Source organism: Solenopsis invicta, chromosome 5 (assembly GCF_016802725.1).
Source record: "Solenopsis invicta isolate M01_SB chromosome 5, UNIL_Sinv_3.0, whole genome shotgun sequence".
Classification (NCBI taxonomy): domain Eukaryota; kingdom Metazoa; phylum Arthropoda; class Insecta; order Hymenoptera; family Formicidae; genus Solenopsis; species Solenopsis invicta.
The window spans coordinates 27603607-27622039 of NC_052668.1; the positions used below are offsets into that span (position 1 = coordinate 27603607).

Genomic DNA, 18433 nt, shown 5'->3' on the forward strand with positions numbered 1-18433 from the left:
GGTATTGTCTTACATTTGCCACAGGGTGACCGAAAGGTATATTTTGCTCAAGGTTTATTGACTGGGGATAATCTTGAACTCAATACGATATTAGGTTATTCAATTCAGTTTTAATGCCACCACTTATTATTGCCGCTTTTGCACTACACGAAAGGAAGATTGTGAAAAAGATTGCTTTGTGCGAAAAGAAAATTTGAAAAGGACAGAAAGATACTTAAACAATGTTCATGATGGTCTGTCCAATTCTGGTTTAAATGAATATTCAATTTGGACTGAAGTTAATGGATTTCATGTTTATGAAAATTTTGTTTTAGGCCCTTTGTTACATGAGATGGCAAAAGGTACATTGTCTACGATATGGAATGAGTCCTTTGTTATACTTTTTTATATTTAAAGAAAAACATTTTGCAATTCAACAACTTAATGAAAGAATAAAAACTTTTGATTATTATATAAATGGATTTTTGAATAGACCACCACTTGTAACAGAGAAGGAAGTGAGAAGCAAGCATATAAGCATGTCAGGCACTGAAATGATTAATTTTTTTTAATTTTTAGTTTTTTATGACTAGTTATCGCAAATTACTAATTGTTAAATAGAGAATAAACGAATTCTGTTTCACTTGACATGCACTTCAGCAGAGAAATCTCCGAAACAATCTTTTACTATTTGGTATATCAGTGTCAGGTATTGTTGCTTTATATTTCAATACAGGATGATTCTCGCGGTATGCGAAACAAAAGGCATGTCTAACCTATCGTTAGACTTAGAAAGTCGTACACAGAGACAGGTTTCTTCAGATTCAGTATTCTTATTTATTTGATTGAAATTTATTTTATTGAAATAACATGTGCTTATACCAAACATTACTTGTTTGAATAAAAATTTCGTTGTTTCGTTAAAACAATCTCTATTATTTAATAGAAATAACCCTATCATTTGAAGTAATATTTTTTAACCAAATAATATGTTATTTGAAAACAATAAGTATACAAACAATGAAACAACTTCTCCAGATATTAACAAGAAAAAAAGTTTTTATGACGTTTGCACCGTCTTAAGGATATAGTGTTGCGGACAAGCGCGCCATTCCTAAAAGGTTAAAGGCGATTTCCAAAAACCCATAGGGATAATACAGAAGAGGATTATTTACTCTCTCTCTCTCTCTCTCTCTCTCTCTCTCTCTCTCTCTTGCGCCACTCTCTGTTTTGTTCCCGCCTGAGATAGCGAGACTTCCGCTTGTTGTTCCGAAGATCATCTTAAGCATGATCGCTCGAAATGAGGGAGTGATGGCGTGGTTGAGATATTCAACACCTGTAGGCCTGCATTTGTGGAAATAAATAAAAAAAACCAATTTTATTTATATTATATAAATAATATTCTTTAATTATATATGTTTCATCTTTTCGATAACATGTACTGTATACTGTTGCCTTCGCGGAAACTAGAATTTACTCGCGATATTCGCAAACTTGTAAAGAAGAAACTCTCTCTCTCTCTCTCTCTCGTTGCTTACAAAAAAAACTTCATTAATACGGAGATGCAATGGAATGCGTAAACCAAATCAAACCATACGAAGACCCAAGTCCCATAAACAACGAACAAAAGTGCGAATCTTTCTTATGCAAAGAACGCTTGTCCGCACGGTTCCATATCGGTGGTATCCAGAACTGCGTAACGATTAATCATCGTATGTTATAACATTGAGCAAATTTTTATTCTAAATGTAAGAATATATACATTAAAATTTATATATATTAGTCTTGTTTCAAGACAAATAAATCAATTTTATTTAATTCGATGGGGGAAGAAAGGAATTGCAATCTTCATCTTAATATTGCGTTATTTTTATACTGTATAAAGTTGCAACTACATTAAGTACGTCAAGAATATTTTTATTCTTATTATCAGAAATTATTTTTGTAAGGGTTACATCAGGATAGTGATTGGGATAATCGACAGCGCTGTATAACATTTACGAGATTGAAAGCACAAGACAATTGATGTTTTTGTCAAATTTTAATTGTTAATTAAATCAATGTAAATCAGTGAGTTATATTGTATCGGGAGCCGCTACGCAAACCTAATTCAGCCACAATTGCGCGTCATGTATCGCCAATTTACTTTTACAATAATTCTGTCTAAATAATAATGGAACATTAGTTTTACATTTTTTAGATAGGATTACTCTCTTAATTTATTTTTACAAGCAAGATATAAGAACACATAGAACATAGTGAGACAATATTATTATATAATGTAACAGTATAGAAATTTTTAGAAAAAGACGAAACGTTTACTATATATACTATAATGCAGAAAAAACATGACGTTAGATTTTAACACATTTTGAAACGCTTTAAATACATTTTTAGTATTTTGTTTAACACTAGACGAAACAGGCGCGCGCTATAGAACTTTTGATGATACATAATTTCACACAAATTAGAAATTTAATATTACCCTATTAATCCCTCAATACATAAAGTCAAAATACGCAATCTCCGCGATGACAGCCGTTCACGAAGTTAGCGCAGCGAGAAAACCAATCGGTATCACGGAAAAGCGACAACAATAATTTCGGTACATTCGATATATTTTTTACATGCCTTTTTTCAGTAAGGAGAGAATTTCAGTTATTGATAATATCGAACACAGATGAATAGATAAGTAAAGAGATCACCTCGACAAACTGAAAAACAAATTTACTACATTTAATTGATTCGATAACTATTATTTACATTACAATTCAACAAGAGTTTCTCAACTACAGAAATTGTAATGAATTAAATAAATTATATACTCACACGAATGAATAAAGTTTTGTTTATTTCAAAGAAATCGCAGGCCGTAAATGATATTCGATTCTGCAGTTGATTTGAAAAATCTCTGACCTCATTTCTGACACACCTTAGATCCTCATTTTTGTCATACTGATTGTGACTGCTGCTACAATTAGAATTTTGCTCGCCGTTCGAATCTTCTATGGAAACTCGCACTTCTAGACTCAATTGATTACTCGCCTCGTGATTATCAAGATTTACAGGTTGGCAATTCAATGGAATTTCATGTATGATGCTGCCGGTCCTATTGAATTCTTTACACGCGAGTGTGCAAATCCAACAAATCAGGTAGAATTGTATTATGACATATACAATTCGTAAGACTGGGTGCATCAGCAGTAACAATGTGTCTTCACGGTTTACGATAAGGTAAAGATTGAATAGTGTAGTCACAGCCATGGTGAAGCAATTCCCAGAGCAGAAGAGGAGATGAAGACCGTGCATATCATTTACCATCTTAGCAAGTTTACAAATATCTGCATAACAGAATTTACAATTCGATTATACTATCATCACAATTTTTTCATAGATTGTATTAAATTATATTTTAAACCATATAAATCTACATTACCGGATTATATAATATTCGTAAAAACTTACCGCCATGCAATTTTCTGATGAATCTAATCTTGGACGCGATCTTCTGCACATCAAATTTATCCAACGTGCCAATTAATTCATTTAATGTTTGAGCTCTGCAATACAACACATAGACGACAATGTCGAATACAAAGTTGTTGATCAACGACTGCGCTAATATGCAGTAAGACAACATTTGTGTTATAAAATACTCGTGTTCTCGATATGATAAGATATAATCAAGAAGAATTTGAACAATCAGCCACAAAGAAGGGAAAGTGAACGTCATGAAAATTGCTAGAGCTACAACAATTTTTATAGATCGGTCATTTATGGCTGTTTCTTTCCTGATGTTTTGATCGAGTATTTTCAATTTATCCATCAGTTTCTGCCAGTCGTCGTACTGTCTAATTCCGTGATAAATATAATAATAAGCCGATATGTAATACATCATCAAGCTTAGAAAGTCCTTGTACATGATCATTTTTCTGTCATCAAAGCAAGAATGAGTGTAGAAATATTTTGCGTCGTATATCGTGACAAAGGAACACATAGCTATATGAATTATACGTATAATTATCGTTATATTTTTAAGATTCTTTCGCGGACGTGCTACACCGACACCTAGGAACCAGGAAGTGTACGATATTGGACGTAAGATACGCTCTATCGAGTTGTCTTTTACTTGCACATGTACTTGCGTCTCCCCCATTTTTGTTTCTTATTATTTTGCTAATCGACTCTTATTATTTTGCAAACGAGAGTATGACTGCTGATTACGTATTATAGATCCTTGCAATACAGAATATTGTATAGGAAAAATAGTAAATCTTGTTTGGAAGCAAAACACTTCGAGAAACGCACACGTCGTGAATTTTCCTTGATGCTTCATGAACAACGAAAAACGTTCTACTTTGCAACATTATGTTGCGTGCAATTTATAGGTTTATTACGATCAAGAGGCGCGACGCGGCCTGTTTTTTTTTTTCTGAATGAAAGAAAAGCAAGACCTACCGAGCTTCTTTTACCCGAGTCAGCAAGTTTAAGCATAAGGAGATTTTTTTTTCTGAATGAAAGAAAAGCAAGACCTACCGAGCTTCTTTTACCCGAGTCAGCAAGTTTAAGCATAAGGAGATTATCAGAAGTGCAGAGAGAAAAAATTATTTATTTCGCTCCTACGAGCGGAGATATCGCGATGCAAAGTTTTTAATTCCTCTACATTTTTCTGTAAGATACGTCTTCTTGTTCGTCATCGTCCGTCGCCCAAAGGAATTCTCCCATTCTCATTTTCATGAGCGTGAAGCTGGCAGCCAGACCTAGCAGCCAGCCAGGGAGCCGGGGCCCCGTAAATAAAAAGTGATTAGAATTACAAAAAAACAATTGTTAGCCAATATTACGCTCAAAGTAATAACAGATACGCCATTATTTCAAAGACAAATCATTGTATTAGTAATAAAATAAAATAAACTAATTATTTAACAGTTAGATATGATTACAGTAAATACCAAAGACAAACGCATACCCGTAGAGAGTTGAAAAAAATCACAGACACATCTCTCAATGAGCATAAAACGACGGAGTAGCGACCGAAGCGATGACGGCCCTTATTGTTTATTTAAAAAATTATTTAACAATATCACTCAAGTAGCAGCCAAAGACGTACGTATATCCGTAGAGAGTTGAAAAAAATCACAGACACATCTCTCAATGAGCATAAAACGACGGAGTAGCGACCGAAGCGATGACGGCCCTTATTGTTTATTTAAAAAATTAATTAACAATTTCACTCAATAGCAGCCAAAGACGTACGCATATCCGTAGAGAGTTGAAAAAAATCACAGACACATCTCTCAATGTGCATAAAACGACGGAGTAGCGACCGAAGCGATGACGGCCCTTATTGTTTATTTTAAAAATTATTTAACAATATCACTCAAGTAGCAGCCAAGGCGTACGCATATCCGTAGAGAGGTCAAAAAAATCACAGACACATCTCTCAATGAGCATAAAACGACGGAGTAGCGACCGAAGCGATGACGGCCCTTATTGTTTATTTAAAAAATTAATTAACAATTTCACTCAATAGCAGCCAAAGACGTACGCATATCCGTAGAGAGTTGAAAAAAATCACAGACACATCTCTCAATGAGCATAAAACGACGGAGTAGCGACCGTAGCGATGACGGCCCTCATTGTTTATTTAAAAAATTAATTAACAATTTCATTCAATAGCAGCCAAAGACGTACGCATATCCGTAGAGAGTTGAAAAAAATCACAGACACATCTCTCAATGAGCATAAACGACGGAGTAGCGACCGAAGCGATGACGGCCCTTATTGTTTATTTAAAAAATTATTTAACAATATCACTCAAGTAGCAGCCAAAGACGTACGCATATCCGTAGAGAGTTGAAAAAAATCACAGACACATCTCTCAATGAGGATAAAACGACGGAGTAGCGACCGAAGCGATGACGGCCCTTATTGTTTATTTAAAAAATTAATTAACAATTTCACTCAATAGCAGCCAAAGACGTACGCATATCCGTAAAGAGTTGAAAAGAATCACAGACACATCTCTCAATGAACATTATTTGAATCGGTTTTAATCGGATTAGTGCATCGGATATTTCCAAAGTGAATAGGATGATTTCCGATTCATTTCAAATCGGAATGAATCGGAATAAATGCAATGGGATTCAAATGGAATATACCCAGGTATGATAATAAGAAAATGCCGAATAGGAATTAATATTTCACATTTCCTTTGAATAGGATTTAATAGGTTCTTATAGGATTGTGCAACGTCGAATCCAATGGGAGTCAATCGGTTATTAATTGAAATCGGTTTTAATCGGATTAGTGCATCGGAAATTTCCAAAGTGAATCGGATGATTTCCGATTTATTTCGAATCGGGATGAGTCGGATGATTTCCGAATCGGAATGAATCGGAAGATTTCTGATTCATTTCGAATCGGGATAAATCATTTTAAAAAAATGACAGACATGACAAATCTCAATAAATGTAGATGCGAAATGAGGAACATACAATTAGGTTTGAATAAGAGATTTTGTAGAAAATATTAAAACATATCATTTTGTTTAAAAGAATAAAGACCTTTAGGCGCGCGCGCACAAAAACAGGCGCTTTTTTTGAAAAGGTAATTTTGTACTGATATTAGTGACGTCCGCGATACGTTTGAAAATCAAACTTGGTCGAACCTCGATGATTAGAGGTTTTGTAGGGGATGCGGAAAGGAACACGGCACAGCACATGCTGGAGGAGTGTCCGGCATGAGCCAAAGAGAGACAAACTCTCACCAACGCATCATGGAGGTAAAAATATCTGGAGGGAGCATGTAAGGAGAACCATAGGCGAGGGTCATGATTCCAAATACGGAAGGGAAATCATTAGTCGCCATCTTGGTTAGGAACACTCATTAATTGGTTATTACTAGAAAAGCGGTAGTTGCTTAATAACACTAATGCATTCAAATATAAAACGAGAAATAATCAGAAATAAAACCGTTAGAAAATTAATAATATATCTTCTACAATAAATATATATGTACAATACATACGAGTATGTATATCTATGGTTACTTTCTAGCAAGGAATACAAAGAGACACTCGTTTCGTTGGCTATATATAATCTTAAAATAGTCTTAAAATATATATTTAGCAAATAAATTAATTTTGTATCACTTTGTCTCCTCGCTGGAACGCAAACAAAGAATATATTACAGAACTCGAGCAGAAGATAAGAACAAAATATCTTTTATTTACACATAACAATACATGTAAAATAAGAGAAATATAAAATATATTAGCGTCTATTAGTAATAATACCAACCTGAGAACAGAGTGAGCTTATTGTAATGCTGTCTTAAAGTTACTTTCTTAAATTGTTTACCAATGTAAAACAATCTGACGCTAAAATACTTTTCGCATATGCATTTAATCAAATAGACTCTATGATTTGATAAAGGATTTTGTTCAGTGCTATGATTAATTAATTCAGAAAATATATTGTCGTCATTGAGAAAACATGTTAATACTTAAGAAGTCAAATAATTTATTGAAAATTTCTTGCTCTGCAGACATCCGTCATTTCCTTTTAATGCAAATCTTAATATAATTTCGCACTTTTTGCACACCATACAGACATTAATTAATGAAAAAATTAAATTACATATATTTTTAATGTTAATTAAACTAAAAATTCCATTATTATTATTAGTAGATTGTAAAGAAGATAACCAACTCTCACATTTGTGTAATCTTATTACACAAATATTTTACAACAAATCCTGCAATGTAAGCAATTATTCTTTCAGAGAATTCTGTGATTATTCGTATATCACTAATATATGAATGACTTTCGCTAACATCATTACAATCATTTTCGATGTCTTGTAATCGGTATATTGGAGTAGAATCATTGATGACATCAATAGACTTTCTTGATGAAATATGCAAAATAAAAATATTTTCCAAAAAAATACAATTACCTGATTGTATATCTTTTATTTCTGTATAAAGTAATAATTTTTTAAAGGCTGACTTAAATTGAATAATTGTTGGATTGTTATTATGTCCACCGTGTGCTCTAATACAAGCAAAAAAGGTTTCCAAATGATCCTGACTAAATTTATATGTAGGTATGTACACTAATAATTTTTGTTTTGTACAAATATTATGATACATATCTTTCAAATTATGTATACAAATTAGAAAACCAATAAAACTAGTTTTCCGACGATATGCGAGCACACTCTCATAGGTATTAGTTTTAGAATTGTACAATTTAAATCCACTTATGTAATTAGCAAATTTAATTAGTTTTTCGAAAACATTGTGTGCATTTTCAACGTTTAAAGCTTTTTTAATAACTCTTAATACTATGCGAATTAAAAATATGAAATAAATCATTAAAGATATTAATAAACGTAATTACAGCATCGCAATCTTCAAATTCGCTTAAATGCAATTCATGTTTACATAATTTTAAAGAGTCGGCAACAGATTTACTAAATAGTTGCGTGGTTAAACATACTTTCATTTTCTGTCGGAAATATTTAATATGAGTTCCTTGCAATTTGTTCCCGAGATGCATTCCTTTTGTTTCTTGATATTCATGTAACTTTTCAAAGTATTGCCATAGACTTTTTGTAGGCAAATTAAATATTTGCTCCGGAGAAACTGAAGTCGATCGAGATATCATAGGGATCTTTTTTTTTATAGAAGATACATCTGTAAAAATATAAAATAAAATTAGATCTTAATCATAACTATGAACTATATTTAATCTACCGTAGTAAATTACATCTTTATATTATAGATAATCATACCTGTTGGTACCCTTCGCTAATTCTTTTCCTAGAAGAAGATATTTCTGCATCTGACGTAAGTATTTCTGCTTCTTCAGCTATAAGAATTCATATTTTATTAAAAAAAAATTATATTATAACTATATAATATAACGTAATTCTCTTAAAAAAATTATGAGCAATTCTAAAATCAATATTATGATTGTTCGGAATTCGGCTAAGTCACGAGGCAGCGAAAGCATCGTTCGAACATCGCGCCCGTCTCGCAATCAATCAAGCAGCGAATACGAAGTGCGATGCTGGTACACACAATCGATGTGTGTCGACACACGCCCGAATTGACCGCGAGCGTCGATATCTCGCGCGCGTGAGCAAATCACATCGTTAAGAGGATGCTATAGTGACCAAAGAACTTCCTCGACGTCGGCATTGCAGATTATTTTTTGAGGGAGACCAGGCTATCGCTCTTTGTTCAACGCATAGATCTGTCTTTGTTTTTCGATTATTTCGCCATTTGCGAAAAGACCTATCAACTACACCTTAATAGCACAAGACGTCCTCGGGATGATCTTAAATTCGTCCTGAATGTCCCGGGACAATAATGGGACGGACTTAGGATATTATACTAGGATGAAAATTTCAGGACTTCCCGAGCAATGTTAAATAAACTAAAGGAATTCTATATACAGCCTACATTATATCCACTAGACGTAATTTTAAGTTGTCCACACAGTACACTGTATTCAAACGACGTTCTTGGAACATCTAAGTCCTAAGCCGAGCCTAAGGACGTCCGTAGGTCATTCAAATCCTAAGTCGATCCTAAGGACGTCCTTTGACCGTCTCTCTGTGTCATATGACACAAACTAGAAAAGCTAAGGAAAAATAGAAAAATTCACGGTTATAATACTTTTCCGCATTCCTACATTATCAAATAACTAACTCCTTTAATGTTAAAACTTTTATTTAATAAAGATTTGAATTTGAGCAAAGAAATTTGAGATTAAGAATTTCGTTTTAAACAAAAAAGACCAAGACTGCCTACGGAGGGTTAATCCAGACTATACATAATATCTAAGTATGTATATAAAAAATTTAAAAATGTTTTTATTATAAATCACACTTAAACATATAAAACTATTTTAATAAAAAAAAAACGTTTGTATTGTATCAGAAAATTAAGTATACAAGTAGGATTTGTTTTTTATTGCTGCATTGGACTGCACTAGCTTTTTCTTTTTGCTTTCATCAAATTTTAAACATATACCTAAATATTATTTTTAACGCAGAATGTGCACTACTTCAGTAATAAAAAGCAGGCCTATGATACATATGACAGCTACTCTGAATCATAAAGATCAACTTAAAATTATACATTGTTTTTAAATAATTAATCACATATTTAATCCTTAATGAAAAAAAAAATAAAAAATAAAAAAATTTCTTTGATATATAATAATTAAATGTTAATTTCACAATTTCAAATATATAAAGATTTAGAGCCGCTGTTCATATATCATCAAAAATTGGCTACGTTTAGCGGAAAATACAGTTTTGCAATTGTTGTAAAATTCTTTAATATAAATGGTTATACATTCAGATACAAAAAGTAAGGGCAAATATTAATTATATCAAAGAATGTTACAACGGTATCAATAGACAAAATAGATCTATGAATGAAGAAACCTCAATCTACATCTCAATGAGCAGACAATATTTTTTAAATGTTTTTTAAATGTTTTTTTTAATAAAAATTTTTTCATACTTAATTTAGTTATTGTATTATATTGACATATAATATTTTCTAGTTGCATTCTTAAACAAATAATAACAAAAAAGTTATTCCAGATGCTAATCCGCATTTGTAAATATCAATAGAAAAACTATAATTTTATATATGTTTATATAAATAATATGGTTTAATTATACATAGTTCATCTTTTCAATAATATAAATTTACTTAATCTATCAGTTATATACACATATTAGAATAAAGTGTTCACAGATCATCACGAGGGATCCAGTTCGCAGCGATCACGGAGGTCAAGCAACGTTAACCGAAGTCGCGACTTGGATGGGTGACCGTTTGGAAATTTTCGAGAAAAAATTCCCGATTTTTTTTTTGCAAAAAATATTTTTTAAAATGTTATTAAAATATTGTTTTGCTCATTGGAATTATGTAGTGTAATAATATAATATATTTATGCGGATATTCCTTAAATATCCTAAAATGATCCTGAAATGCGTATGTATATCCCGAGGATTGCGAATGGACGTCCTTAGGATTCTCGATGGGACGTCCACAGGATGTCCATAGGCAAGAATGAGGCGCTCATTTGGCAGTCCACAGGATGTCCACAGGATGTTTCGGGACTATAACAGGTAGTCCCCAGGATATCCCGCTCGTCCCGACAGGACGTCCTTAGGACGTCCCATGGACGTCCCTATGCTATTAAGGCAGTTACTACTCTGCTTGCCATTGTTTACGTGCGCTAAGCAAAATTTGTACACGTACAGCTGTTTACATGTTAAACTTTTTTGTTGGATTTTTGACTGGAATGACACACAGTCAGTGTTGTTCGTTAGAGTTTTCTAAAGTGCGGGCTGGTCTCATTTCATACATATGAGCTACAGAACGTTAGTAAATGACAAAAGTTAACCTTGGTTGACAGATCCACGAGCTGAAAATAAATAAATTTTTAACTTTTTGTTTGATTTTCTCGTAAAATTTACCAGCCCGCACTTTGTTTTAGTGCGTACTTTTATTCTGTAAAAGGATGTTGTGATCTGTAAAGCCAATTCAAAAATTAATGAACACTGTAATGTGTCGGTAATTCCCGTCACTATAGCATCCTCTTAAGGCGATGCTGAACCGGTCTGTATACGTGCATATTTTTGGACAGGCATTTCTCTTAATTGGCTTTATAGATCGTAAAATCCTTCTCCACAATTAAAGTAGTAACAAAAACATACACGGGAAACTATAATTTAGTACGAAAAACGAAAGTAAATTAAAAAATTATAGTTTAATTATCGGCTTCTGCAGCCGACTCGTGACAACATGTGCCCTATATAAAAGTTTTAGACTTTGTATGTATAAAATAAGTAGTTTACTGCGTATGAATTAAATAAAAGAACAATACGACGCTTGCAGAATGGTCCTAGAAGCTCTAGTATGAGAGAAATGGATGTCTGAAAATTGTTTATGTAATTTGCACGTGTATTGGTGCAAAGAGCAGAAATTGGGTTCATTGTAGTTCAGAGATCTTGCATTAGAGGCGCTAAAATAAAAAAAACAAGGACAGATGAGTGCGTTTGACAAAGTGCGCTAGCCTATTCCCCTTACTCTTCGCCTCACGCGCAATCCACAGTTCGTCGAAAAGAAATCTACAGCAATCTGCAGTATCGACGTCAAGTGAGTTCCACCATCAGTCCAGCATCGCCCCCAGACCCTATTTCTTTAATAAACAATATTCGCTTTACATTGGCAAATCTTGGCCAATGCACCTCCAATGTAAGAGCAATATTGTAAAATTGTTGACTCGTAATATTGGCAAAACATTGCCATTTCTTTAATAAACAATATTCGCTTTACATTGGCAAATCTTGGCCAATGCACCTCCAATGTAAGAGCAATATTGTAAAATTGTTGACTCGTAATATTGGCAAAACATTGCCATTTCTTTAATAAACAATATTCGCTTTACATTGGCAAATCTTGGCCAATGCACCTCCAATGTAAATGCAATATTGTTTATTAATTGGCGAGCAATATTACAAGTACATGTGCAATTGATTCTATGACCAATATTGGCTCTTTATTAGGAAATATTGGCCAATGTACTCCCAACATAACCAATGTTTCGCCAATGTTAACCAATGTAAAGCCAATGTATTGTGCTACTAGGGGTATTGTTCTTTGATTTAATTCACACCTCGCTAGCTACTTATTTCATACACACAATGTCTAAAACTTTTATATGGGTATGTATTGTCACGAGTCGGCTGCAGAAGCCGATAATTAAACTATAATTTTTTAATCAACTTTCGTTTTTGCTATATTTAATTATAGCTAGCGAGGTGTGTTTGTGTCACTACTTTAATTGTGTAAAAGGATTTTGTGATGTAAAGCCAATTAAGAGTTATCTGTGCACAAAAATAAGCACATATAGAGATCGGTCCAGCATCGCCTTAAAACTTGAAGCCCGCGATTTGCCTACGCAAGGCGATCAAGGAGCAAAAGGCCAATTAAATAAAAAACGAGGCTTTTAACGGTCTATGCTTCTGGATTCGTCTCATCTTTGCAGGCTCACTTCCGCTCTGGAAGAGCGAAAGCGTTCGAAAAGCTTCTCGAAGCTTCTAGAGAGATCCAGAAGCACCGACACTATATAAGTGCCGAATTTGCGCGGGCCGCTCGCTTCTCGAAGGTGCCTGCTTGAGCTTAGTCGCATACTGTGCACGTGTCTCGATAACTTTCGCGAATCAAGGAGTCGCTTGCTCCTAGCACCTGAAACAATAGACGCACTGTGTTAATACGTGAATATTGTAAATACTTGTAGATAAATAAAGTTGAGTATGGCAGTAAAATATAATACTTAGCTTTCCTGCTTCTTCATTCCATCGCGAAGAGCGCGTGCCAAAACATTTTGGTCCTTCGAGCCGGATCTCAAGGCCGGCTGACTTTACTCTCGTTTGACACGATCGCCTTGCGAATCGCTCCAAGCTGGCTGAATCTGAGAACAGGATGGAAACATTGATTGATGAACAGCATGAATTAGCGATGAGAATGGATCGTGCAATGGAAAATCTTCTGGCGCGACAAAAATGACCAAGATCGCAGTCGCGACTGCAATCAAGCTTCTTAAATCTAAGTGGGAAAGGTTCTCTTCTGTACACGAGCACGTCCGCACGAAGTACGCGGAGTAGTTCAAGAAGCACGAATATCAGACGACCGATTTCTATCAACAAGCCGAGGACATATTCGCCAGACTGAGATCTGAGCTACTGGAGCTACGAGAGGAGTTACAGATGGTGCAAGATGCGGAGAGAGCTCAACCTACGGAATCACACCCCACCGTGAAAGCGTCCTTGTCAAAGATCTCAATCCCAAAGTTCTCCGGCGAGTATGCGGACTGGCCCCCCTTTACCCTGCCTGCACCGGACGTAACAGAGACGTGCTGTTTTGATCACAAAGTCGCAGAAAATATGATACGTCTTGTGCACGTCGCTGCGACGTAACTAAATAATTTGAATGTTTTAATTAATTAGCTGTTTGTTGAATTTTCTTTTGTATTATGACTTATATTTTAAAGATAAATAACATTTCACTTTTTAAAAATGATGTTTTTCATTTAATGTAATTAAATTTAATACGTAATTGTGAAAACGTTACGTAGAGTAATGTACAGTTGGAAAATACTATGATCGCGGTATCCGGCTATCCGGTAAAAATCACTATTCGATGCATCTCTCATAATAATTTCCTTAACCATGCAATTATAGTCACAAATACTTTTTTCTCTGCATATAGTAGTACTCGAAACCGTCACTAGATGGTTATTATGGCGTTTTCTCGTAAGAAAGAAAACATGTAAATGGTATAAAAGGCGGAGCATTATAAGATTTTTCACCGATGTTCTATTAGAGTAGAATAATTTTTCTGATGAATTCCCTTGAAAATGAAATCAAGTGGAAGATGTTTTAATTTACTATGTGATTAAAACTAACATTTTTAAATTTCCAATATTTGGAACCATTATAAACATAATAGATGTAACCATACATAAAAAGTAGAATATTATAATTCAGAATTACTATAATTTATAGATCGCACCCAAAACCACTACAAATTACAGTTGAATTATGGTAATTGCAATCATTCTCTTCTCTCAGTATAAAACTATTATACATTTTATCTAGCAAGTATTTTACGTACATAATGCAGTAAAAACCAATCTTAATTTTTCAAAATTCGTCGATAATTTTCAGGTCACAATTAGTGAATAAGTCACAAAATACACGTCATTACAACGTCGCTGTCACCAGAAATGGGGATGTTAGTTACGTCTCAGCGACGTCTCAATTACGTTTCAAACACCAGTTGAGACGTCGCTGAGACGTAACATGCGACGAGTTAGCACGTCACAGCGACGTGCTTGTTACGTTTGGTGCAGGCAGGGTAGAGATCTCTTCCTATCATTGAGACAACGCCGCAGTGAAGGACGTGACCAAACTACACTACCTGAAAACGGAGTTGGAAGGCGAGGCCGAGGAAATGTTGAAAAGTCTGCCCACTGCAGGGCCGAACTTTGACCGAACATGGGAACTGTTGACGCACCACTACGAGAACAAGCACTTATTGGTCCGAGGCCATTACTCCACGTTCATCAACATCGCAAAACTCAAGGAAGAATCGGCAAAAGAGATGAAGCGTACCACTGCGTGACCAACACCGCTGAGGCACTCGCTAGCATCGGACGACCCATCACAAGCAGTAAGGATCTCTTCGTCATCCTCGCTACAGATCGACTTGACCCCGACTCGCGTCGCGAGTGGGAGCATCAGCTGCGGAGCGCGACCGAACCGCCCTCGTATGAGACGTTACGCGAGTTTCACGAAAACTTTTATTACATTAGTACGCAAAAACACAATTAATTCGGAACGTTTCTGCTATACTTAGCCTTTATCAGCCGGAATAAATAACTTAAACAAAAATCTTACAAGTTTTCCCAACGAAAGATCAGTTTGTAGTTTCGATCGATCCATCATTTCAAAATATTGAAAATGTGTTCTCCGAGAAATAAATGAAAGATTGAATCTATGATATCTAAACGGTAATTTACGAGAACGCAATGAGTTGATGAGTTCAGCGGTTACTGATATGTGATAATCTCGTATGCTTGGAAGTCGCTGACTCGGGTAAAAGAGACTCGGTCTCTCTTTGCATTTTACGCAAAACGCGACTGCGCCTCTTGACCAATACGACCGGGAGAATCATACATAAAATTATATTGAATTGTAAATCTTGTGAAAATTGTGAATCTTGATAATCACAAGGCGAGTAATTAATTGATTCTAGAAACGCGAGTTTTAATGGAAGATTTTAACGAGCGAGCAAAATTCTAATTGTAGCAGTAGTCACAATCAATATGTCGTGGAAAATTTTTTGCGTAGTAATTTGGACCTAAAATGTGTTACAAAAAAAGTCAATGATTTTTTTATTCAACTGCAACAGAATCGAATAGCATTTACGGTCTGCAATTTTTTCGAAATAAATAAAACTTTGTTCAGTGGTGTGAGTATATAATTTAATTAATTCATTACAATTTCTATAGAAGAGAAACTCTTTTCGAATTGTAATGTAAATAATAGTTATTAAAACAATTAAATGAAGTAAATTTGTTTTTCAGTTTGTCGGGGTGATCTTCACTTATAAATTTATCTTTGTTCAATTTGATTAACAACCAAAATCCTCTCTTCTTTTTTTTCTGAAAAAAAGCATATAAAGAATATATCGAAATTATTGTTGTCGCTTTTCCGCAGTGCCGATTGATGCTCTCGTTGCGCTAACTTCGTGAACGGCTGTCATCGCGGAGATCGTGTATTTTGACTTTGTGTATTGAGGGATTAATAGGGTAATATTAAATTTCTAACTTGTGTGAAATTATGTAACATTAAAAGCTCTGTAGCGCGCGCCTGATAGCAATTCAGTGAAATCTTTTTAATCCACGCACACACATAACAATTAAGATTCCGTTTCACTGTAACGTGATATTTCTTACAGCGTTACTTTTAAGTAACTGATCGTTAAGCATGAAATCCGAACGGTTGTATCATACAAATACAGAAAGCCCACAAGTCAGAAAGAAATCATAACGGCTCGAGTGAGAAGGAAAAACAAATTAATGTGTTCTTCACCGCTGAGTAAATAACACTAAATAAATAAATAACAATAATGAATCTGGATTTTCACAATTAAATAAGTCATAAAATATAAATAATTTACATACAAAAACTATTACAATTTTATAAATAAATTATATAGGTTAAGTCCAACGTATAAAAACTGATTATGAATAAATTATATAAATTAAATCAAACATATAGACACTTGTAACGCTGGTATTTTCTCGGTGCGGTTACGGGATTGTGTTCAGGATCGGTTGCTCGGATGTGCTCGCCGAATGTCCGGGTTCGTGTAAATGATAACGCCGTGGTTTGGTGGTGAAAACAAAACAGCTTAAATGTATTTTGAAACGTGAGTTTCGTACAAAATAATAATGTCCCGATATCTTTATCGGATAGGATTGAAATACACAAGTAGTGTTGCGGCACCAGAGTGCTCGGTTACGCAATAGTCGGATCCGCGCAAACTAAAAGAACGGACAAATATAATTCGCGGCGTAACTTAATACAAAAAAAAAGAACGGATTCGGATGACTAATGAAACGGACGGACTGGTATTATGCGCTATGCGCTCGGAGGTAGCAATCGGAGTTGCTCGGTTAAATAATAATCGGTCCCGCGCAAAATAAAAGAACGGACAAAATATATTAAATAATAATCGGAGTCGCCGTGAAGAGGCTAACTTAACGTGCGGTTTAACGGGCCGTGATTAGCCCGCGCGACGGACGGTCGCGATCGCGGAATCGGCGGCGTGTGGTGCAGCGGACGGCTCCGCGATACGCGAGAGTGGTCGACGTTGGAGACCTAAGTGGTCTCACCCCGTGGGGAGTAGGTTTACGGATTGAGCCGGAGGAAGGCGTCGAGAATCCCCGAGAACGGACTTGCGGGACGGACGGTTCCTATTGGCCGAGAATACCCAGCCGCGGAAACGACGAGTATTTCCGTCGCGGACGGAGGATGGGATCGGCCGAGTATTCCCAGTCGTTAGGACCGACGAGTATGCCCGTCGCGAGAAAGTTAGAACGAGAATACCCTAGCTAAGGAGCGTCGAGGATACCCGGCGCAGGAGCGGAGTAGGTGCGAGATCGGTGGCTCGGAGCGATCTGATTTCGGCTACCCGCTGCCGGCTTATATAGCGGTCCGCGTGGTCGCATGTACCAATCAGCGTGCGCGGTTGGGCCGGCCGGAGTAGGAACGCTTGCCGAACGCGGTGCGCGGCACGCACGGCAGCGCGTGATCGCGGTAAGCTTAGCCGAGCGCGTGCACGTGCTCGGTCTTACGCGTTGTGTTCGGCGTTTGGACCGGAGTGGCGGTGCGGCGGAGGGACGTAACGTTGCACACTGAGTCAAAACGCTAAAAACAAATAAATTAAACATAAATGTAAAGATTAGGTCAGAGAAACGAGCTAAATGATTTGGATGTCAATTAAAAACATATATTATATTAATACGCAAATTGCAATTAAAAAGGAACGTTTTGGCTATACTTAGCCTTCATCAGCCGAATAAACAAGTTACAAGTTTTTCCAACGAAAGAACAAAAGAAATAACGAAGGAAACAAGTTACAGACGCTCATTTCGCAGATCTATGTTTGTTACGTCGCAGCTCACAAGTGCTCTTGTAGATGGAAAGTCGGTGACAACTCCAAGCGAAGCTTTTCATAATATACAAAATTCACCAGTTCCGTCACTTCATTAATTGGCGATTTTGTATATTATGAAAAGCTTCGCTTGGAGTTGTCACCGACTTTCCATCTACAAGAGCACTTGTGAGC

The 18433-nt window shown here is 35.6% G+C and overlaps 1 protein-coding gene and 1 long non-coding RNA gene across 2 annotated transcripts; both read right to left on the bottom strand.

The window, feature by feature from the left end:
- Window positions 1-7185: 7185 nt before the first annotated feature.
- LOC113005004 lies at window positions 7186-10219 on the bottom strand. The gene is made up of 2 exons (XR_005574917.1): window positions 8776-10219; window positions 7186-8677 (listed from the first exon to the last, which is right to left on the bottom strand). It is a non-coding gene; the product is annotated as an uncharacterized LOC113005004 (long non-coding RNA).
- Window positions 10220-12522: 2303 nt separating this feature from the next.
- Window positions 12523-16059, bottom strand: LOC105206769. Its single transcript, XM_039449826.1, has 4 exons — window positions 15190-16059; window positions 14996-15093; window positions 13350-13487; window positions 12523-13261 (listed from the first exon to the last, which is right to left on the bottom strand). Exons 1-4 carry the CDS (start codon window positions 15264-15266, stop codon window positions 13050-13052), a joined length of 525 nt encoding a protein of 174 aa, XP_039305760.1. The 5' UTR covers window positions 15267-16059; the 3' UTR covers window positions 12523-13049.
- Between the last annotated feature and the right edge of the window lie 2374 nt (window positions 16060-18433).